The sequence below is a fragment of the Rousettus aegyptiacus genome, unplaced genomic scaffold (assembly GCF_014176215.1).
Source record: "Rousettus aegyptiacus isolate mRouAeg1 unplaced genomic scaffold, mRouAeg1.p scaffold_m13_p_11, whole genome shotgun sequence".
Taxonomy (NCBI): Eukaryota; Metazoa; Chordata; class Mammalia; order Chiroptera; family Pteropodidae; genus Rousettus; species Rousettus aegyptiacus.
Genome location: NW_023416286.1, coordinates 35,749,330 through 35,773,661, shown reverse-complemented (window position 1 = coordinate 35,773,661; position 24,332 = coordinate 35,749,330). Strand labels below are relative to the sequence as shown.

General features: G+C 34.7%; 1 protein-coding gene across 2 annotated transcripts; it reads right to left on the bottom strand.

Annotated features, from left to right (window-relative positions):
• ERI1 (exoribonuclease 1) lies at positions 1–19,502 on the bottom strand. 2 transcript variants are annotated; one of them, XM_016133190.2, is made up of 7 exons: positions 19,237–19,502; positions 17,017–17,195; positions 13,754–13,964; positions 10,142–10,225; positions 8,642–8,751; positions 6,676–6,790; positions 1–1,107 (listed from the first exon to the last, which is right to left on the bottom strand). In XM_016133190.2, the coding sequence occupies exons 1-7, from the start codon at positions 19,342–19,344 to the stop codon at positions 865–867; spliced, it is 1,050 nt and encodes a 349-aa protein (XP_015988676.1). In that variant the 5' UTR covers positions 19,345–19,502; the 3' UTR covers positions 1–864. The 2 variants fall into 2 exon arrangements, with proteins under 2 accessions (XP_015988676.1, XP_036084599.1); XM_036228706.1 differs by lacking the exon at positions 19,237–19,502 and adding an exon at positions 19,039–19,191.
• Positions 19,503–24,332: the final 4,830 nt, after the last annotated feature.

Sequence of the window (24,332 nt, the reverse complement as noted above, 5' to 3'; positions counted from 1 at the left end):
TATGGTAGAAAGTATTATTTGACTTTATTAACCTTACTTATAATGTTGAATACAAATGCAGTATTAAGTGGTGATCCTTATTTTTAAGTCTACTTCAAAGCATGGTCTCTCAAAGAATAAGGGCGGATATGTCACAAGGAGGAAGGGAACCAAAAGCCAAGTCCAAAAACCCCACTAATTTACGTATTATAAAGTTTGAGCTATAACCCTTGTGTTCTTTTAAATGGCAATTTTTTCTGATTTAATCTCATTAGCAACTAAATTTTTTAAACCAGATCATATACTCCATCATGTCTTCTAATTACGAATTGAAAAAACACACAGGCAGACATGTGTACCAAGTACTTTATGAAATTTACCACATACAGCTGAATTTCACATATAAACTTCAAAAATCAAAAGGATTATAGTATTCTTAAAACCCAAAGGCTAGATAAGCTCCACCTTCCAATCTTTCTGGCATTTTAAGAAATGATCTGATCTAATGATATTAATGTAGAAATAGATATATTGTAATATCAATAAGAGATGACATTCAAAGGGAGAGCCAATAAATCTTTGCATTTAAAACCAAAAGGAATACATCTTGGACATCTTAAATTATAAAATTCAGTTCTAGGCAGGAACTGTTACTGTGTAACAAATACTGTTCATATCAAAAGTGCTGGTGACAAATAATTCAATATGCCCTTCCCACAGAATCTGTTTGCATACATATGTACCTATACCTGTAATAAGATTTTAAATGTTTAAGGTGCTTAAATTTTGCACTGCAAGACTAATTCAATAAGTATTCATCTGCTCCCTCTTTGTAGCAACTCCAGTTAGAGTGAATGATCCATGGGCAAAAGGGCAAAAATGCTGTTATTTTCTAGAATGCGGCATTTGTGGAGGTGGAGCGCCCTCTATTGGTAAAGAAGAGGACACACTCATTAGCTGTCCCGCGTGCATTTTTTCATTAATCCGGAGTTCACATCCATCCTGAAGCATTCGAACTGCTATTCGGGCAATGTTCTTAGAGTCATCAAGTCCACTGTGAGGTCGCCCATCATAATCCATTCCTAATTTTTCAAGCATTATTGTCAGTTTGGTTTGGCTTCTAGGAACCTGTAAGATAAACAACAGTAAATAATTCTTTACATTCTATAAATCACTGTGAAGTAGAAAAACAAGAAACCGAAAATTAACAGTAACAGTTAAATAAAGTTAGGCAAAGGGCAAATACTCCTTGGTCAACTGAAACAAATAAATAGCTCAAACCTTCAGAACTTTAGATCTTGTATTTTAGATAAAAATATACAATCAACAGATGGAATCCTCGAAACATCTAAAAAGTTTGCATTTCTGTAATTTAACAAATCATTTATGAAATGTGCTGTTCTGGGCATTTAAACTGAAGTGCTACCATTTTAATCCAAACTAACTCTTTTTTGCATGGCATTTTTCTGTAATGTATTATTTTATTTGACTGACTCCTTAGATACTCCAAAAAAAAAAAAATTAACCTTTCTAGATGATTAAGGACAATGAAAATCAAGAATGAAAGATATGTCATGTGGTATTTTTCAACTGATTTAAATACCTGCTCCATTTTGATAAACATAAAAACCTCACGCGCTCCCCAGATTTCAATGGGCTCCTCCACTTTTGAGAACTACTATTCTGTCCTTATAAGGAAGATTTATTAAGTTTTACATTCTACAGTTTGTATAGCTATGTCACCTACACATCTTAAAGCTTCATCTGTACAATAACAGTTGTATTGTTAACTCATTGGATTACTGGGAGAAATTACAAAACAAATGTTATAAAAGTGTCATGATAAACATCAATAATTATCCTAACCTGCAATACCTTAATGTATTTCGGACCTTCCACTAAATAGAACCTAAAAAATTTGCCCTAAATATAACTTTCCCAACACACTGAATAACCTGGGTGAAACAGACTATCTCTAGAAGCACACAACCGAGACTGAATCATGAAGAAAACATAAAATCTAAGCAAACCTACTGAAAGTAAGGACGCTGAGTCAGTAATCAAAACATCTCAACAAAGAAAAGCTCAGGACCAGTTGTCTTCACTAGTGAATTCTGTTAAACAGTTAAAGAACTGACACCAGTCCTTCTCTAACTTTCGCAAAAATTGAAGAGGAGGGCACACTTCCTAGCTCATTCAATGAGGTCATCATTACCCTGATACCAAAGCCAGACAAAGACACTACGAGAACACTGCAGACCAATATCTTTTATAAATACTGATGAAAAAAATCCTCAACAATACTAGTAAGCCGAATTTAGCAGCATATTAAATGATTTATACACCATGACAAAGTGGGTTTTATTCCTGGAAAGCAAAAGTAGTTAAATATATAAAAAACAATCAAAGTAACATACGACATTACTATAATGAAGGGAAAAAACACATGATCCTCTCAATTGATGTGGAGAAAGCACTGGACAAAACTAAACACCCTTGAAAAAATACCCAACGAATTAGGAATAGAGGAACCAACTCAAAATAATAAGGGCTATGTAGGAAAAACCCACAGTGAACATCATATTCTACAATGAAAAGACTGAAACCTTTTTCTCTAAGATCAGGAACAGGACAAGAATGCCCGTATTCACCACTTCTATTCGAAATAGAAAACCCATGTTCACTGAAGCATTATTCACAATAGCCAAAAGGAAGCAACCCAAATGTCCATCAACAGATGAATGGATAAACCAAATGCAGTATATACATAAAATGGAATATTACTTAGCCTTACGAAGGAAGGAATTTCTGGCATATGCTACCTGTATGAACCTTGCAGATATCATGTGAAGTAAAATAAGCCACTCGCAAAAGGACAAATACTGTATAACTCCACTTACAGGAGGTACCTAGAGTAGTACAAGGTATCAAAACAGAAAGTAGAATGGTGGTGGCCGGGGGCTGGAGTAAGAAGGAATAGGGAGTTATTGTTTAATGGGTAGTTTTGGAAGATGAAGAAGTTCTGGAGATTCTGGATACGAATGGGGGTGACAGCTGCATGATAACGTCAATGTACTTGATGACATCGAACTGCACCCTTAAAAGGATAAATTTAAAAGGATAAAGTTAAAAGGATAAATTTTGTTATATATATATTATATATATATATAATATAAATGAGTCTTTGGAAAAATCATATTGCAAAAGGAAATCTTTAACGTTCGTTTACTTTCTTGGGCTTGATAATGAGGAATGCTATTAGCAAGGCTTAGAAATTACTGAAAGCCATCTGGAAAAACTGGAAAATTGGACTATTTTTCCTCCCTTTCAACAAACCAGAATATGACTAGGTAGGACCCTTTCTCTGAACCTTTTGCTCAGTGTAAGAATCTGACTTTGAGAAAAGAGCTTTGTACAGTCCAATCACAAACTGGAGATTTACTGATCTGCCTCTAGAAAGGTGGATTTCGCAAAAGAAGAAGGTGTGCTATTCACAGGAAAGTAATGAACATTCACTGCTGTTTTCAACTTTTTATGTGTGTAACCAAGCCTTTCCTTGTTTAACAATATGAAGAGCAAGGGAAGAAGCTGTCTAAGTTCAGTGGAAAATGAAATCCACGTGAACTTATCTCAAATTCCTTCCCAAATTGAGTGTTTTTATAGGAAAAAACAAAAAGTACAAAAACAAACACAGGTTTCACTTAAAGAGGTACATTTCATTATTTTACATCAAAAGCATTTTAATGCATATATATACATAACTATACAAGAAATTAGACATTTGTATAATTTTGTACATGCTAATCCTACATTAAGTCTGGTCACACAGAAAGAAAAACTTTTATTTCCTAAAATCTTGTTTAAAATTGTGTTTTAGGCTGTATTTTTATTCACAGTGTTTCAGCCTACTTATGAAAAATCAAAATCCATTTTAAGTTTAAGCTAGTTATTTAACAAAAATGTATTATGTTTGCCTTATAAGTTTTTAAAATTTATAAAAAGGAAAAAATGATTAATTTCCATTTTAAGTAATCACTCCCTTCCATCACCTTCCACCACCATCACCACCACCCACTCTCAAGAAAGGTAAGTTAAAAAGTCATTTTCAGTTTTAAAAAGGAGAAAATACTTTATACATACCGCATACCAAAGACCTTACCTTATTAGCATCATATGTAGCAGAAATTTGTAATAAGACTTTTAAGCCTACTTGGATAAGACAAAAAAACAAAAAACAACCCAAAAAAGGGGAAAAAAATGTTTTAAAAGGAAAAAACCTAAGTTTCCTCATCCTATACTAATTGGCATTATAGTTGATATCTATTATAAAGAGGGGAAAACAACACAGAAAACAGCCTAAGAAAATGGTCAATATAAAGAGATTTATAGAAAAATATTCTCTACTCAAAAGAGAACTGGCAATTTTATTGAGTTATTGCATCTCCAGCTTTGATCACTCTAATGTACTGTGAGCTGTAGATATTTTTATGCAGATCTGAAAATTATTTTATGGTTTTATTCGTTATTATCCTTAGAATAAATTATTCCTTTAAGTTAAAGTTTTGAAAACAACACCCTAATGTAAGAATTCATTACCACCTGAGAGTTGTAGCAAAAATCACAGAACCTTAAAGATGATCAAGCCCCTACAAATTTCCATGAAATACAGAGAACAGAGGCACATTTGAAACTATAATACAGGCTATAATAAGACTATGGAAAACTACAGACCAAATGGCCAAGTTTTTTTTTAAAAAAATAATAAAATGCGAGAGGAAAAAAGATGGAAAAGGAACTTATAGATTAAAAACTTGAGACATGTCAACCAATTGCAAATGTGTGGTTCTTATTCTGATCCTGATTTAACACACAAAAAGTAAAACAAAATATTTATGACATTTATGATGATTTGATGATGTTAAGCAACTATTATTAATTTTTTTACTGTGATAATGGTATGGTGGTTATGTTTTCTTAGAGTCCATATCTTTTGCAGTTATATAATGAAATGTTTACAGATCAAATGAAACGTTTGAAATGTGCTTTAGAAGAACACAGCTGAAACAAGGCTGGCCATGAGTTTAGCTGTGGAAAGGGAGCAACAAAGGTTCATTGTACCTCTGTACATGTTTGTAACTTTTTTCATGTTTTTTTTTTAAAGTGTTTCTCATAACATGTTTAAGAAACCACAAAATTAGCAGAAAGGTAAATCCATAAAGAAGGAAAAAATATTTACCAAATATTATCAAAGGACTAGTATTTAAAATAAAGATACAAACCAACTACAACAGGAAAGACTACCTGATTTTTAAAAAACGGGTAGAAGATTTAAACAGGGACTTCACAAAAAAAAATCCAAATGGCTAATAATTAGGAAAAGGAGCTCAACCTCATGAGTAATTAGGGAAATGGAAACTAGAACCTCGGTACGATACTAGCACACATTCAACAGTACAACGCTAATTATATCATGTTCAAAACCAAGCAAAACCTGGTGTAAAGATGAACATAAATATTAAAGCTATGAGAAGAAACAAGAAAATGATTCTCATGTAAAGTATGGATTATGGGAGCTCTGAGAAGGGAGACGGTTGAGTGAGTGGAAGTTATAAGAGATTTCACTTTAAAACACTATGTCGAACTCTACTTTTTTATATGTGTAGTTCTCAGTTTTAAGAACTATTAAAACCATACACATACGCACACACATTTTTAAGAAAAACAGTTTTTCTCATAAACCTACTTTAGAATATGTTTCACCAAAATGGAGTTATAATGGGAAAAAGAAAATGACACAAGATCTAAGACATGAGAAAGAAGCAAAGGAAATCTCCTGGATAATTGTAGAAGAAACCTGAAAAACTAGTTCAGGTTAAAACAAAAATAAAGGCTCCAGGAAGGTAGTCTGCAAAGGAAACAAGAAAAACTGTCAGACTACCTAAATGTTTTGAGTACATATACAGAGAAGTGATTTTACAGTTTGAATGGAAAGGAAAAGAATAAAGAAAACAACTAAAGAAGTCAATCATTAAATCTGGGGAAAAGTTGTGAATACTGTCCATTGTCATAGGAATGTAAAAATGGATATAATTTGATTATAAAAGTAACGTAACTATATTAGAAAAACACAGGGAGAGGAAGGACACGCAGGAATGGTGGCTTTGTAATTGAGCTAAACCTTCAACTTCTGTTGCAGGAATTTAACAGATATCTCAAACTAAAATCCAAGCATAAACATAATTTAGAACTATTAAGGTTAACATTAGAGGAAATAGCTTTATAAAGTTGGCAGTACCTCAGGAGAACAGGAACCAGTACTGGTGAGGGTCATGGTGAGACGGCCATTTGTTATAAACTCTGCAATGTTATTTTCAAAATTTACACTACACAAATGTATTAACTTTGATAAAATTAAAATGCAGTAAGGGACCAATAGTTCCACAAACTATTCCCCTACAGTTTCAATCCTGTTATTGAAAATCATGTTTATCTACATAAGAAACAGGATGAATAAGAAAAACAGCTTATCAATCTAAACTCAAATGAACATAATAATTTCGAATCTGAAAAGTAACAACTAATTATATGACCTTTTTCTGTGAAAAGCATCTTATAAATCACAACCTACATATGCAAAATATAATAATTTATCATTAAGAACATAAAAGTATAATCGTTAAAATATAGAAATTTTACCTTGTAAAAGTTTCCATACGATTTTCGAATATTGATCCATTTTTTAGCAAAAGGAGGATATTTGAGCCTGCTCAGCTGGCACTGAATGTTCAGGAACTTACTCATATCCCATGAACTTACAAAACAAAAACAGGAAGAAAACTGGATAAAATAAATGCTATAATATTCTCACAAATGAGTATTTTAAGCCATTCTGATTTTTTTATTTACATGTCACCTTTTTCATATTTACATTATATCAAGCTTACACAATTAACCTCTTTTCCTCCAAAATACTAATTCAAAAATAAACTTTAAAAAACAAACAAACAAAAAGTCAGGTATATAAAATATTTTTCACAAACTAATTCTTATTAGGCTCATATTGATCGTTTTTATGATTCTGATTATCTGTATTTTTTTCATAATTCTAAAATTTGAGGGTGTATTTTGAAATAAAACAAAAACAAATTAAAAAAATACTTGAAAGAGACAAAAGGAGTTGGTATCAAGTAGTAAGAATACTATTTGTTTCTACAATACTAATCGACCTATGTAGTTGAGAAATTGTGTTGGTTTGTACATGGGGTTTCCTAGGCAAAAAAGGAGCCAGAATAATGACAGTTGAACTTATAACCTTCACCACAGAAGAAAAAACTCTCAACTCAGCTGCTGTACTGGCAAGAGGAGTACTTTCAAGTGTATTTTAAGAAAATTAAAAACGAGTGCCTGTCTCCAGGATCTTACTGCTTCGGTGCATTTGTAACATCCTCTGAGGCAACAGCCATTTACCCTCAGTTGCTTGCATGGGCTGTTCAAATTATTTCTGAAGGTATCAATTATTGTTTTTGTTAGTGCTCTGGTTATGAAATTACACAAATTTTGAATGGTCTATTCCAGAACGTGGAGTTTTTGCAGAATTGCACATACTGCTCATTTGTTTGAAATCAAGAAGAAATTTTTAAACAGGTCCATCAACATCTTCCCAAACTTCTATTTTTAAACACAATTATGATGTGATTAAATTCAATGCTCTTTTCCTGTTGTACGTGAGGGTCTCTAAACCCTTTATGTACGTGATATCACAGCTTTAGTATACAATCTGTTCATAGTTTGAAACAGAAGTTGATTTGAACTTTCTTCTTCAACCTTAATAGTGTTATAAGAGAGGAGCTGCCTTGTACAACGCCTACAGTCTTTGTTTTCATCTTTCTCATTTTCCTACTTACTTTTTTCATTTCACAAATGCTTTTCCAGCATACCTTTTGGACTCAGCACTACAGTAAGCATTATAGAAGACTACCAAGCAGCAAAAATTCTTGCTCTGAAAAATTTTTAAACTCTTAGTAAACATAAGTCTTACACAGATAAAGTTTAGACATCAGAATATTTAGCCAGATGCCAACACGAATGGTATATATCACACAGGCTATAAGACTTCAAGGAAAAGAAAGATCAGTGTGAACTGTAGCGTCTGGAGTACAACATGAGGTGGGCTTTGAATAATCATAAAGAAGCCTTCCAGTGGAGAGAAACGCAAGAATAAGCACAAAGAGAAAGGATAAATCATGTGATTCATGGGCCAGCCTGACCAAAGTAAAAAGAATAATGGCAGGTGAATCAGGCTATACGGGTAGGGCGAGATTAGATGAGAGAACCTTGAAAGCCAGACTGAAGAGTTTGACCTTTTCTGAACAAGGAAGTGTCCTGATAAAAACAGAGTTTTAGTAGAGGCATTTTAGTTTTATATATCAATATTTATCTTTCTCTAGTTTTCCAGTCCTGGATTAGACAGTTATCACTGCTTTCCCTCCCTAGGATTCAAATTTAACTAGGAACAAGAATAAGAAAGGAAAAATGCTGCCTCTTTTATTTTATTTTATTTTAGTAAATTTTTTTTTGCAGTTATTCTAAAAGTTAAATGAAGATGGACAAACTTAATCTTAAAAAGTAAATGAAAAAGGTAACAACTTTCCTAAGTACTTACCCATCTGTTAATATGCAATATTTATACTTTGTTCCTAATTCCTTCAATTTCATCCAGTCAATTACCTTTTTCAGTACCTGAGGGAAGGTATCAGCTCTGTCTACCTGGTCCTGAGGATGTAAAAATAAAATATATAAAAATCAGAGTAGCAACTTTTATTTCTCTCTTGGATTTCTCCCAGATCCAAACATTGGAGGGTAAGGAACAATAAGAGAAAGTCTTATTTATGATGATTTAATGTCTTCATGATTTCCTTGGCTGAGATTCACCAAACGTTTCATTTTTTAAAACAATTAAAAACTGATTATAGCCAAGTATTAGGGACTGTTTTCAAGTGAAAAACACAATCTTCCTAAAATTAAGATTTAAGATCAACCTCAGTGGTTCTCTTTGTTTAGGCCTCAACCCAGTAGCTCAAGAACCTACAGAGTAGAGAAAAGGGAAATCTCTTCTTGCTGAAAATCACAGCCTTCTAAAGAAGCCTCCTTACCTCAAAGCTCACATTTCTCTACCACATACTACATACCACTGCTAGACTCATCTTCCTAAAATAAAAATCTAACCCATCACATCACTTTCATACTTAAAATCCTCCATATATTCCCAAGGCTTTCAGAATAAAAAGATACACAAGACTCTTCACGAGTGGCTTGCCTCAGCCTACCACTTTAGCTTTATTTGCAAACATTTTCTTCCTAGCGTATACGTATTTGAACCACCCCGAACTACTTAAGTTCTGCAATTCACACCTGAAATGCCAGGTCATTCTTTTCCACCTATCTACCTATTGTGACTTGGCCCAAGTTCACCAACTTGAGGAATGTTTTCCCAGGACAATCTGCCATTCCCTCTGTCATGGGAAGCCCTTTTTATAGATGTCTGTAATATCCTGATGAAACAATGACTGACTTGTCAGCCTTCCTAACCACATTGCGACCACTGGTTTATTCTCTGTGTCCTCCTGAGTATAGATTTGTTAAATGAGCTAAGAGACTGACTTGACCATCTCTGTATCCCAAAACCTTGGCAAATCCTATAGCAGGCACTCAAATATTTGCTGAGTAAATTAATGAATAAATGAATAAACAAAGGAACTAAATAAAGGAACAAAGGGTCTGCCGCATTGGAATACACCCAAAAATCAGAGACCTAAAAAAATTAAGCTATATTATATATAAAGTAAGGTTGTAAAAAGATACATTTTTAAAACTTTAGCTCCAAGTTCAGTATGGTAGCGCTTAACTTTACTAGTGTTCCAAACAAACGAACCTTTAGATTTATCATTATGACTCCTTGGAAGACAAAACAGAAAAAATTTTACCAGATGTAAAATTTGCTTTTCTATTCCTTAAACATCACAGTACAAAAGATCTTTACCAAGCAAGGAAAGTATCACATTAATTTAAATTGTTTACCACAATAATTTTTTAAAACTATGAAATAAATCCCTAATTTTAAAACTTCTTTTGAACTCCTGAAAAAGGAACATAGAATTATAACCTGAGTAATTCCAGTTAGATTGATGCAGAAATCAGAAAGTTGTGTGTTCACCTCTGGTCTCACATACTGCTGAAATGTATCTTCCTATAAGAGAAGGACAAGTTAAGGTATTTTCTCTGACTTGAGATCTATGACACATGATACATGACAAATTCAGCCACATGAGGTTGTAATTTTACAGATGCTCATGGCATAGACCTTTCTAGATTTTTAACAATTTAAATATAATTTCCTACTCCCAAAGGACTCTAATTTTTTAATTAAAAAATTATATTTCATAGTTTAAAAAAATTTAAGATAAAGCAAGTATCTAAAAGCAAGCCTTCAAAGTTTAAATAAACATTTTCCTGAGGAGCAGAATGTTGATAATTTTGTTTATATTTTGAAACCATAAAACCTATTAATGCAACCTTTACTTCAATACTAAATGCTTTCCAAATAATAATTCTTTTGAAGAAATGCCAGTCTCCAGTTATAATAAATTAGCTCAATTACTGCTCTCATTTAGTCCTAAATAGTTCTTTTTATTACATTAAGATTCCACTAAACAGAATTCTGAATAGTCGAAACTTGACTATATGATATAGTTTAAAGGGCAATAATACTATGTATATACATACACACACATATATACACACACATATATATTTTCAGCAATTTTTAACCTCTTCAAGCTTTCAGGTTTGCCTTATTTTATGGTCACAATAACTCTGTGAACTCAGGCCAGTATTGCTATCATCAGGCTCAGATCTCTAAGTGCTTTTTCCTCCAGCCCAACTGAAACTAGATCACACTAAGTTGCTTATCAACAATAAGGGACAACTTCACAGCCTAAAGATTTACAGGCAGCAACTGTTAATATTAGGTAGAAATGGAGAAAAGACAAAGAATATAATTTGAGGTAAAAGATTTAAAAATTAAGAAATAAAAATAAATACAAAATAATTGTTTACATTTCCTAAGAATAATTTTTATACACTAGTATATTAAACGATGAATTAGTTACTAACAAGTGTAAAAAAGCAAAAGTAAAGAATAGCAAAGAACATTTGAACTTAAAAAGTTAGATGCTTTTTACTTACCAAATTTTGTAAAAGAAAATAAAATTCTATTTAATTGAATTTATAAATGGAGTCTCTATTAAGTACCAATATTTTGTTCTATCATTTTAAATGAAAACCTTTCGAAAATATGCTGCAACTTCCCTTACCATCACAAGCAGGTGATACTAATATTAATAAAATTTTATTCACTATTTAATACTTTTAACAGATGGTGCTATAGAGAACTATGCATCCACTGACCAAATATTTAGTAATTCAATAAATTACATAGTAAGTTAAAAAGTGATGAAGGTTATTAGCAAATAGAATAGGCAAAAGAGATCGGGGTGTTTAAGCTACATTTTTAAATAGGCAATCAGTTAGGCTTTATTTAGAAGGTAAGAGTTAAGGAAGGACTGGAAGAAAGAAAGGGAGGATGGGAGGAAGAGGGGAGGGAAGGAGAGAGGGAGGAAGGAAGGATAGGAGAGAGGATGGGAGGGAGGGAGGGAGGGAATAAGCAATGAGACCTTTGGAGAAAGCCCTGGGAAGTGATGAGGCGGAGCATGTCTGGCATTTATGACAAACAACAAGCAGGTCAATATGGCACAATCCGAGGTAACAAGAAGTCAGATCATAAGGAATACAACTTTAACTCTAAGTTAAATGGAGAGCCATTGAAGTGTTTTGAGCAGGAGTGAAATGATTGGACTTATATTTTATAAGGATCACTCTGACCACTATGTTGAGAATTGGCTGTAGGGAACAAGGACAGAAACACAGAAACCAGTTGGCTTGTAAATCCAGTAAATCCAGACAAGAAATGCTCATAGCAGTGAAGTGAAGTGGCTGGGTTCTGCATATATTTTGAAGGCAGAGTAAACAAGAGTTGCTGTTGGTCTGGATGTGTGAAACAGAGGTGTCAAGGATGAACTGAGCAATTAGAAAGAGTTGCCATCACTCAAGCTATGGAAGGCTTAGAACAGGTAATTCAAGGTAAATTCAATTTGGGATGTGTTGAGGTGTCTGTTTAGATGTCCAAGAAGAGATATTAAGTAAGCAGTCTGGATTTGGGACAGAGGTCCAGGTTGGAGCTATGTATTTGAAAGTCATCAGCACATAGTTTCTAAAAGTTATGGAACTAGATGACAGATAAGATCACTAAGGGAGAAGATCTAAAAGGAGAATGAGACCTGGGATTGAACCTGGGGTATCTGATATTAAGAAGTTGGGAAAAAAAGGAGGAACAAGCAAAGGAAATTGTGAAGGAGAAACTAGTGAGGCTGGAGAAAAATCAAGAGAATGAGGTGTTATTGGAAGAAAGTGTTTCAAGGAAAGAGTGGTCTCTTCTTCCCAGATTTAGGTAAAGGTCAAAGATGACTGATTTTAGTGGAGTGATGGGACTGAATATATAATAAACCCATGGTGATGCAGGTTTAAGAGAGAATGGGAGGAAACAGAAACAAGTATATATAACTTTTTCAAAGAAATTTGTCATAGAGGAACAAAGAAATAGGGTACTTGGCAAGAAAACGGAATCAAGCAAAGGTATGAAAAATAAATGTTTGTATATAATGGGAACAATATAGAAGCAATAAATCATTAATGTCTAAATGAGGGAGAACTGTTAGAGCAATGTCCTTGAGTAAGAGACAATAAGTGGAATCCACTGAGTTATGCAAAATTATTTGCCTTCGGAGCTATCACTTTACCTCTTGATTTACTGGCCTTTAATTTGCTTTGGACAAGGAAATTATATAAATAGGCTGATTAGGATTATAACTAAAAGAAGCTCTGAACAATACTGAGGAAAACTTACACATTTTAATGCATAAAGCATTTTTATACTTATTCCTAGTGTGTTGGTAGCAACTGGAGATTCTACAGAAGGATCTTTTGGCTAGATGAGATGTTATAATATATCCTTCCTCAGATTTTACAAGGCAAACAGTACTATTTTAAAGAATTCTTGCTGACTTTCTGAATTAATAATGGAATGAAAACTAGTATTCAAAGCAGACATATTATATGGCTTAGAAGCCAAGGTTATGGAGAGTTGTTTTCCCCCATAACTTTTCACCAGAAAGATAGCCAGTTCTAAGTCGGATGGCAATTTCTGTAAATGATCATTTTCAGAGATCAGAGCATACCTCTGTCTATAGCAGTGGTTCTCAACCTTGACTACTAATCAAATGAGAAGCTCTTTAAAAATGTAGATGTCAGGGGCCCCAGTACAGAACAACTAGATCGGAATCTCTGGGACAAGGGCCAGACATCGCTATTTTTTTTATATACCCTAGGATATTCTGACGTCCAGCCAGATATGTGTTCTAAGCAAACAGAGAAAAAACACTATTATTTTAGCTACTGGAAAAGGAGAAAAGCAGACTCTGAAATAATTTTATTATAGCTTTTCTATTAATCAAGCTGATATAAAGCACACAGCAAGAACAAAAAGCCTACCTTAGAATTCTAATTCTAGCTGAAACAGCAAATGAGATCCTCTGCCTTACTAGCCAACCCCAGAATAGTTGCTGCTAAAAATAAAATTAAACTATGACAATTCACTTACTATTTCCAAAGTATTAGTATTCAGTAAAACAACAGGAAATTCAATTATTTCATGTACAAACTCCGGTGGGTTACCCTCTTCACAAGTGGCTTCAAAGTCAATAATACAAATATAGTCATAGTAACTATCAGCACAATTGCTCTCTTTCAACATCAGCTTCTGCTTCTTATAATAGTTTTTCAGCCTCTTCTTTAGAACATCCTTTACTCCTCTAAGGAAAATAAGAACAAAATTAACTTAGGTAAATTTCACAGTCAAGAATCTAAACTCTTACCTGCTTACACGGGTTGAACGTTGACAGGCAAAGCATTTTTAGCAAATGTTAGCTAAAATAAATGTTAAGAAAGCAAGACTCAAAGCTAATTTAGCAAAGAATTAAAATATGTTTAATACCTCATAAATAAATATTTTCCTTCACAAGCAACTTTTCATCTTAGTAGTATGTGAGCATTTTCTCCAATATATACTGCTATTTCAAACCATAAGCCTGTCAGCATACACCACCTACTTAACCATACTGCTTTATATACTAAGATGACATACATGATACAGTAACCGAAATTAATTCTGAATTACTCTACTGGCCAAATACAAATTTCAGTGTCTGAAAATTCAGGTAAATTGAACATATTGTGCTCTTTCCTCTCTTTTGGCTTTTGTAGGTCAGACAACTAAAAAGTCCATATGAAGATTAAAATATTATGTGACTAGTAAAGTCGAATGTCTGTTTGCTATTTAATTAGGGAAACTAATTCAGAAGATATCTTAGAATAAACTGTATTCAGAAAAACACTGTAATACTCTTAATTATAGATTTCTTAATTTACCAGGGTAGAATATGATTTATATTTCAGTATTATGGATATTTTTAAAACACATGTTCCACAAATGGGGAGTGGGGAATTGGTTGTTCTAAATAGAAACAATGGCTGGTGATGGTTACCTTCTTCAAATAGTATGAATTTCTTCAAAAAAATTAAAGGCCACAACCCGTGCTCAGACTTCCTTCAGGACTTACTAGGTAGAGTCCTATAATGGCTTACAAATACATAACAGAAGTAAAAACAAGATCTAAGTTGTAATTAATGTGCAGTGACAAGGCACTTTGATCATAACATCTGTTAGGGACTATTAAAAAAATTTTTTTATGCTTGTTTTCCTTTCTAAACTACCACTTAAAAGGAATCCTATCCATGAAAATACTAATAATTAACCAGTTAGTTGTTTTAAGACAAAATATCTTAATATATTTATTTGCTTGAGATTTTCCAAATTACCAAAATAGGACAAGGAATCCCCTTACCTTCTTTCATATTAAGGTACTGTGAGTGACCTCAGAGTCATGTGAGAATAATGAATTATTTTGTCTTAATTTCTTTTCTTTCTTTCTTTTTTGGAGAAACTTCATTTTTCTAAAGGATAGCCTGTAATGGCATCTTTAACATCTTCCTTGCCCCTCCACATTCAAGTCATAGCTATTTTTGCAAACTCTAACTCAGAAAAACATTCAGAGCTGATTCTCCTTAATTCTCTCTGGTATGGCTCTCATTAGCTTCTTGGACTATGACAAATGCCTCCTCTATCATAACCCTCCTTTCACTCTTTACCTTACTTGAGAGCTAAGCACTAATGCCAATTTTTTTTTTTTTTTTTTTTTTTCTGCAAATACCTTCAGTGGCTCCCTTCTGCTTACAAAGTAAAATGCAGACTTTAGCAGAGTTCCTTCACAACTTGGCTATGACCTATCATTTCAGCATCATCTTCAGATGCTCCCACTCCCCATGGTACATCGCACACTGCAGATAAAACATATTACAAGTCATTGCCTGAATATGTGGTATGCTTTCATGATCTATGTCAGCTGTATGATAGCTGAAGAAAAATAAAACTCACGTAGCAGAAAACATACAAGCAGAAATGAGGTGTCTTCAGTTTTTTGCCTGAAATTCCCTCCCTCCCTTCCTTTTCTGTTTGGCACATCAAATGTCACCATTAAATTCCTAAGACAGACTTTCTTCTGTATTCTCATGGTGTACCTGGCCAGACCTCTAATGTAGCACTGGGTACTCTGTATTGTGATTATTTGTTTGTGTTTTCCCAACAAACCATGAGTTTTCCAAAGTAGGGAATATTATCTGTTTTACTTTGATAATTTTAATGCTTAGTGTAGTGCTTAGAATTCAGTAAGTGTTTGTTGAATTAATGTATAAACTTACATCTAGATCGCTAGCTCTCATGCAAGTGAGTAAGTAATTGGTCTTCACACCTGTGAATGACCACTATTTTGCTCAGAAAACCTTCTGTAGGCTATGGATTCTATCTTTATAATAGAAAAAGTCAAAGGGAAATGAGGTACAAATTTCCTTCACAAATTAAGATGTCGACAATCTAGGAGAAAGAAAAAAAATGTATGTGTGTACTCTTTTAAAAAGTAGTGAAGCTCTATTTTAAAGCAAAAAAGAGGAATACTTCTTATACAAGAAGATTTCGGGGATACCCAGAAACAATAACAGTTTTCATCTATTGTATGTAGTCAATTTTTTTTTCCTGATGCCTAGAATTTCTATCATCTGCAAAAATCTTCACGTTTTTCTGGATTCCAAAGGTCATTCCTACCCCAGACCCTAAGTCAATATAATTTGTTGTGCAAAAATTATTTAAAACTGAAGTGTGTATATATCTCGCTGAAGACACACATACACACACACTCTAAGTTGACTAAACTATATTGAATTCTCATTTAATATACTGTTAAACATAATAAATACTATTATTTTGCAATTTTAGAAATGAAAACAGAAAAAAGAATACTTCCTGATAGGTGAATGACTTTTCTAAATTACTTGGTTTCAAAGAAATCCACCTTATAAAAATAATACAAATGGACAAAGGAAAATAATAAAGGAAAATATTCAATCTCATTAATAAAATAGTATACAGCAACCAAATAAGCAACTAAAAAAAAAATTAAAACACACTTGGTATAATAAGATAGATACTCTTATACATTGCTGGTAAATTATCAAAATATTCATACACTTTGATCCAACAATCCTGATCTATCATCTAAATTAATGACAAATAATCGGAGTACACACAAAGATTCATGTACAAAGTGTAAATTACAGTTGTTTACGAATCATTAATGATGGTTGTTTCTTTATGGTAGGATTAGATTTTTTTAAAACTTTTTCAGTGTATTCAAGATTTTCTAGGATAAGCATGCACTGCTATTATAATTTTAAAGAGTTATTTTTATTTACCTGGTTTCAAGCTTGAATTCTGAAAGTTTAGCTCTGAGTTCTTCTTTACTCATTCTATTAATGCAACCATTCGTAATAGCAATCTCTTTATAAACTGGGTCACTGAAGTCACTTGAATTGGAGGTAATGAACTTAGATCCTTTTGTTTCTTGGCCATCATATCTACATCGTTGCTTTTTCTACCAAAAAATATATATATATATAGTTCATAATTAATTAGTACAACCATCTGAAAGATTAAACTCCTAAGAGAGGTCTCTTTGTGCTACATATTCAATGAAAAATGCCCACTGCAGCTACTAGAGAGAAGGCAGGAAAGGAAAGAGATATGTGTTTCCAATATAACTGACTCTGCTCTCTTCTGAGTCATGAGGTTCCTTATAGGCCATGAAGCTAAATAAAAAGGGCACCGACGTTGGGAGTCAGAACCACCTCAGAACAGAGGTCCAGCTGACCATTTATTAGCAGTATGACCTTAGGTAGATACTTATTAGCCTCTGATCTTCGGTTTCCTTATCTATAAAATAAGCATAATAATAATATTCTCAAGTGGCACTTGGTAACATAATGGTAAACAGTATTTAGAAAAGATTATAAGAATTAAATGAGATTATGTACATCAGGCTCCTACTACCATATTCCCTATGGTTATTAATAAATGGTAACTTTACTTACTAACACCACAGACTATTTAACAGACCTTTCATAGACAATATTCTAAAATTTACAAATGAACTAATTTTTTAAATCCATCTTTACAACATTACGCATGCATAAGTCAGTGAATTTCTGAGAACACTTTCATTTCAAAAAGTTAACGAAAGTTGTCCAATATAAAAGAAAATGGACTAGAAATCTATTTCAAAATGTCCTAGTACCTAAGGCAAAGAAGGAAATGTATGCAGTTTCAAAACACACAATTTTCAAATTTACACATATAACAGTTACTTATTATAAACCTTTCCTCTTTCCTTAAATCAAAATCTATGTTAAAAGAGAAATCACTCTACAGGTACCGCCAAAATACTAATATGTTAAGTTTCAATGATCATTTATAAGTTAATTATTTTCCACATCCAAGGTTACCAATTTTAGGTGTTCCAAAATTTTCAAAACTACTGAGTACTTACTATTAATCCATAGTACACCTTGTTAACTTAGTCACAATTTACCACCTTGTTCCATGTGAACTTTAATTAAAGATTAAGGAGGGAAAACCATAAACAGCCCTCTTTGAAAGTAGTATGTTAAGGAGATGAGACAACTATGCAAAAACCCAGAGGAAGAGCATGCAGAGCAAAGGAAGCATGCAAAAGAAAGAAAAAAGACTTAACACCATAAAAGAACACAAGGAAGCCAGCAGCACTGGAAGCAAAAGGGAGAACTGTGCGGGATGCAGTGAGCCATGGAGGCAGGACCCAGGTCCTGCGAGGCAGCAAACTGAAGACTTAAGGAGAGTAGCAATCCAGTCAGATTTATGTTATTAAAAGATCATTCTGGCTTTTACATGGAGAATTGGCTGTAGATAGATGGAAGGAGTTGTAGCTAGGAAGCCTCTTGCGAGCACCCACTCTATGAGGTGCTCAACATGTTTGTTGTTAACAGAAAACAACCGATTTTAGTATTAGATTATTTACAATCCCTAGCTCTAGTTAAAATATTCATTAACTAAAATGAATAAGCTGTAACACTTTTTTACAATTTCGCCACCATAACTAAGAGCTACCAATGAACCGTCAAAATTGTCAAGAAAATTAGCCATTTTCCTATGAGATAGTAGTAAACAGGCAAAAATCAGGGACAAAGCTCTAACTAACAGACAAATTCACCTTTGTTAAGGCTGGAGGAGATGAGCTTAAAGATTTTAAGAAGTGACATACACAGAACATATAGTGCGATTTTTTGTTTAATAGCTTACCAATTACCGATAAAGGCTAGGCAGAATGACAAAAGCAAGAATGTGCACAGAATGTTTAGATCAGAATCCTCACTCAGAACTTATAAAACCACAAGTGCACATACTTCTCCTCTAGACTGTTTACTCTCACCCAGAAGGTGATTCGGTTTAGAGGGGCCTCAATGACGACCCCAGGAGATGGAGACAGGGGAAGCGGTCAGGACTGGGGTCCACAGCGCGCAGGCTGCGGTTCCGCCGGAACACCCTAGAAGAAAGGGGCGCGCGGGCGTCTGCCCACAGCGGGGCGCAGACAGACTCCTTACCTCGGGATGCGGATGCTGCGGCTCCTCCCCAGACTCCGACCGCGGCGATTCCTGTCGCGCGGGAGCCACGGCCTCGCTGCCAGACTGTTTGCTCCACTCATCCTCCATGCCGCTGTCACGTACGAAGAGAGCTGCTGGAGGCCGACGCTCGCTCACTCTCACTCCGCCAAGCCCCAAAGCTTCGCCTTTCTCCGTGGAAAGATTACCGGCTCGAGTTCCCGCGGCGGCTGCCACACAAATCGAGCGGACACCTCCCACTTCCGGGAGCGTGTGGCGTCTACACGCCGCGCAGGCGCAGTGAGCCAGCGCGCGCGGAACGCGAGCGCTTCTGTCGTCGCGGGCAGGAGGAAGAAAGGGAGGGAGGAGCGCGCGCAAGAGGAACGAGATCTGACGACGCTGTGCGGAGGCGGCGCGGCTTCCTTTTCAAGTTACACACGAGCGTGGACTCTAGTCACTAAGGGATACCACCAGAGTAAAGGATCCCATCAACGTTTCATGAGGAAAAAAAACAAAACAGAAGTACCATAAAGGGAGGTGAATTTTAACGGTAGAAAACAACATTTATATAATTAAGACGTCCTCTTCTGAACACGAAGAAATGGGTCTGGACTTAGTAAAAAACTGAACGTAATGTAAGAAACAACAGTTTTCAAACATTGGACAACAAGTAGTTCTGAACTGTTGTACGTGACAGGAAAAAAGAAAAAGATGAACCATTTGTCACCAAGATGAACCATTTGTCACCCTGGCTTTCCTTCTAGGGGCAATTACCAGTGTGGGGTGCAGTAAAGGGGAACACAAACAGACCTAGAGTCTCGCTGAGAAGACAGAGGTCTTAACTGAGTTGAGAAGGCAGGGATTGAAATTTAGAGGACTTGGGGAGACCAAGTTGGTTGTCATTTATGAAATGGAATGCGTGGCAAAGGCGCTTCAGAAAACGGCAGAGGAGTACCCTTGAATCTTAGGCTGAATAAAAATCAGTGACTTTGTAATGTGATAGTCCATAAGGCCAGGAAAGACCGATTATTGGGGAACAGTACCTGGAACAATTCTCGGAACTCACACAGGACAAGAAATCATTGAGTTCATCTCAGCCAGAGCGAAGACACTGTTGAATATATCTAATTTTCTCCAAGACAATGGCAAAGGCCAGCACTCAACAACATTAAATTCAACATGTCAGGCATCCAGTCACAAATAACAGACATGCCAAGGAATAGGAAAATATATCATACAGTCAATAGGAACATATCCAGAAAGGACAAAAATGATGACATTAACAAATAAAGACCTTGAACACCTATTATAAATATATTAAATATGTTCAAGAATTTAAAGGAGAAGATAACAGGAGATAAACATTTTTTTTTAAAGAAGAATCAGAATTTCTAGAGATGAAAGATATAAAATCTAAAATCTCTACATGGGATCATTGATACATCAGGAATTTCAGGGAAAAAATAATGAATTTGAAGACAGCAATAGAAACAATCCCAAATCTAACACACAGAAAGAAAATAGACTGAAAAAAATGAGAGAGCCTCAGTGACATATGGGACAATATAAAATTGTAGTCCCCTGAAAGGGAATGGGGTGGAGAAAAAATATATGAAGAAGTAATGGACAAAAATCTTCCAAAATTAATGAAACCTGTAAACCACAGGTCCAAGAAGGTCAAAGAGGCCCAAGTAGAATAAATATAAAAGAAGCTACACCAGGCCAAATCATAATCACACTAGTGAAAAACATGTGATAAAGAGGAAAAATTTTAAAGCAGCTCAGGAATAAAGGTACAATATATACAGAGAACCAATAGTAAGAAAGTTCATAGACTTATCATTAGAAACCATGCAAGCCAAAAGAAAATGAAATGAGAACTTGAAAGTGCAAAAACAAAACTATCAACTTGGGATTCTATACTCAGGAGGGTGAGACAGACTTTTTCAGCCAAATGAGCCCAAGAATGCCACATCCTGAAGTAGAGCCAGCAGACTTGTCAAGAAAAATAAATGTTTATTGTAAGCCACTGGGGTGGTTTGTTATCCAGCATTAATATAAAAATAATGAATACAGAATCACTTCAAGTCACATGGTAATGCATGAGGACATATGCTGTAATTCTCTAATGAAGGGACACAATTGAAAATCTACTACAGACGTTTTACTTCTCATATCACCTGTTGCTTCCCAATTGGACAGAATTTTTTCCCATATAATCACAGTTACCTTTGTGTTCATAAACTAAGGTTTATAGGTTCAGAAATTATAAGGATTTCTAAGGCAAAATTTCTGAACTAATTATTTTTTTTTGCTAGGATTTATTAAATTTCACTTCATTAACGACTTTTGAGTCCTGCTATACAACTGCAGAGAAATTTCTGAGAAATGCTGATCTCCCTTTTTTCGACAAGGTAGCTTTTTCTCTCAAAGAAGAAAAAAATGACCCAGTGAATGCTATCAGGATCTACATTACATGGACATTAATAAGTACTAGTCAAAAACTGTTTCACTTGAACTTTTGGTTTGATACATGTGTCTCAACCATTAAGAAGCTTCACTATCAAAAACTGATAATTTATCTACACTGAAAATGATAGATTTATATCTTAGTGCTATTGTCTGTATCTATGGGAATGCTAAGGTACATTAAGCATTCATTCATTCAACAAATATTTATTAAGCACCTTCTATGTGGCAAGAATGAGCATCGAACAAAATGACAAAAACTCTTTGCTCTAGTGGAGTTAACATTCAAGAAGTGGAATACAGACAGTAAACAAAAGATATAAGTAACATGTTTACAATATAGAGAAAAATTAAGCAGTTAAGGGGAATGGGGGGTGCTTGTGTGGGTAGAGGGTTTTGCAATTTTAACTAGAGTGGTGATGGGAGGCCTCTCTGATGATGTGCTATCTGAGCAAACACCTGAAGGACCTGAGGGAGCAAACTCTGAGGAAATTTGGGGGAAGAGAATTTCAGGCAGATCAAACAACAAGGGAAAAAGGCCCTGAGCAGAGGACATACCTGGAATGTCCAAGAAATACCAGTGTCCCATACAGATGCTCCCTTAAGATGGGGTTAGGTCCTAATAAACCTGTTGTTTAAGCTAAAAATAGCATGTCAAAATTCATTTAATACCACACCATAGAGTACTGGTCATTTACCCTAGTGATTGTTTACCCTAGTGATTGTGTGACTGCCTAGCATCGTGAGAGAGTATCTAGCCCTGGAAAAGAGCAAATTCCAAATTCAAAGTATGGTTTCTACTGAATGTGGATTGCTTTCACGCCATCATAAAGTCGAAAAATCTTAAGTTGAACCATCCAAAGTCATACTCTCTTGTATTTCCCTTTGACCGTGTGATATCAGCATGCAGGGGACCCAAGAGTTTTTATATCTTTCCTCTGGTGTTACTTTTCATACTACCAAGAGAGAAATTCTGATGATGCTAGTGCCTTCTGCCTAAGAAAATCATGCCTAGTTGGACACCTAAAGGAGAGATGTTTCAACCCTGGCACAAACCTAAAATAGAGAGTTTAGAATTGTTTATTCTATTATTAGCCCCAGCTGAATTTTATATTATCCACTTTCCTGTATTTTCAATCTTTTCCTTGCAAACAGATCATCCTCTTCTGTATTTAAAAAACTCAGCTCAAAATTTTCCAACTTAAAAAGACAAACCAAACAAAATACCTCCCTCAATTTCAGAACCTACAGCTTCTGCCCTCTCTCTCTTTTCCCCTTTGGAGCTAAACTTTTCGAAAGAAGTATTTCTTTTTGCACAACAACCTTTCACTATTACAGCCTACCCTAATATGAATTCCACCCCCACAGTCCAATGCCTTTACTTCTTCATTGAAGTCATCAATTATTTCCATATGGTTAAACCTAGTAGGCTCTTGTCAGAGCTCATTCTATATGACCTTCCAGCAGCATCCAAAATTGTTGGCTGTTCTTTATTTACTGAAACACTGTCTTACTTGGTCTGTCTCCATGACAACACACTTGCCTGGCTTCCTTTCTCTCTGGACATTCCTTCTTAATCTCCCTGGTCAGTTCCCCTTCTTACATTTAATTGTTTAATGTAGGAAATTTTTCAGGGCTGATATTAGACCCTCTTCCTTTCTATCATATTCCTTTCTCATTATAGACTTTCACACTAAGCATTCTTACCTATTCTTGTAGCTTTATTTACTATCCATTTGTCAATGGCTCGAAAACTTTTATTTCCACCCAAGATCTTAATTCTGAGCACCAATTCACATCTAATTGCCTACTCACAAACACCTCAAACTCAACATATCAAAAGTGGATTCATCTTCCCACCAAAACCTGTCACTTCTCTGTTGTTTCTTTTCTCAGCAAATGATTCTACAATCTGCACAGTTGATCAGGGCAGAAATGTGGGATTCACTTTTGATTTTCATCTTCTTCATCCTCCTTAGTCAATATAGCTGCAAGGCTCAAAATGATCTGGGTTAAGGTTATCTCTCCAGGTGTAGCATAAAATACTTCTCCTTCCATATTAACTTCTTTCAGTACCTCTACATCCTATACTAGGTTTTGTCTCAGGGCTTTTCCAGGCTAATTTCTGTGATTCTTTAGATTAGAGATTAAACTTTACTTCTCTATAATGTAACCCACAAATCTGCCCTTTATGAGATCTGCTTCTTCCCTTGGCATGTTTTTTAGAATAAATATTGAAACGTGTAAGAAAAAGACCTTAAATATCAGTGGCTTAAATGATATAGAAGTCTATTTTTCTTGGAAGTTAAAGCTTGGCTATGTAATGCAAAGCTGTCAAGGGCCCATAGTCCTTCTTTCTTGTTGCTGTGTCATTCCTAGTATGTTGTTCTCATCCCCATATTCCAGACAGCTTGACATTCTGCGTACAGTTCATCCAGTGCAGAGAGGGAGAAATTGAAAGGGAGAATGTACATTTCTTTTTACAGTCACACCTAGAAGTCATGCACATCATTTATGCTTATATTCCATCCGTTGGAACTTAGTCACATAACCACACACTTGTTGCAAAAGGGGCTGGGAAGAATGTTATAATGGTTCTGTGAACAGTAAACTATAACAGTTGAAAGTCT

What these genes read in the sequence shown, in the direction of transcription:
- ERI1 (XM_016133190.2), bottom strand. Translation starts at nt 19,344, where the DNA reads ATGGAGGATGAGTGGAGCAAACAGTCTGGCAGCGAGGCCGTGGCTCCC. An exon ending in CGCAGCATCCGCATCCCGAG is followed by an intron (nt 17,196 to 19,236) that starts GTAAGGAGTCTG and finishes ATTTTTTGGTAG; the next exon opens with AAAAAGCAACGATGTAGATA. An exon ending in CGTATGGAAACTTTTACAAG is followed by an intron (nt 1,108 to 6,675) that starts GTAAAATTTCTA and finishes TTTATCTTACAG; the next exon opens with GTTCCTAGAAGCCAAACCAA.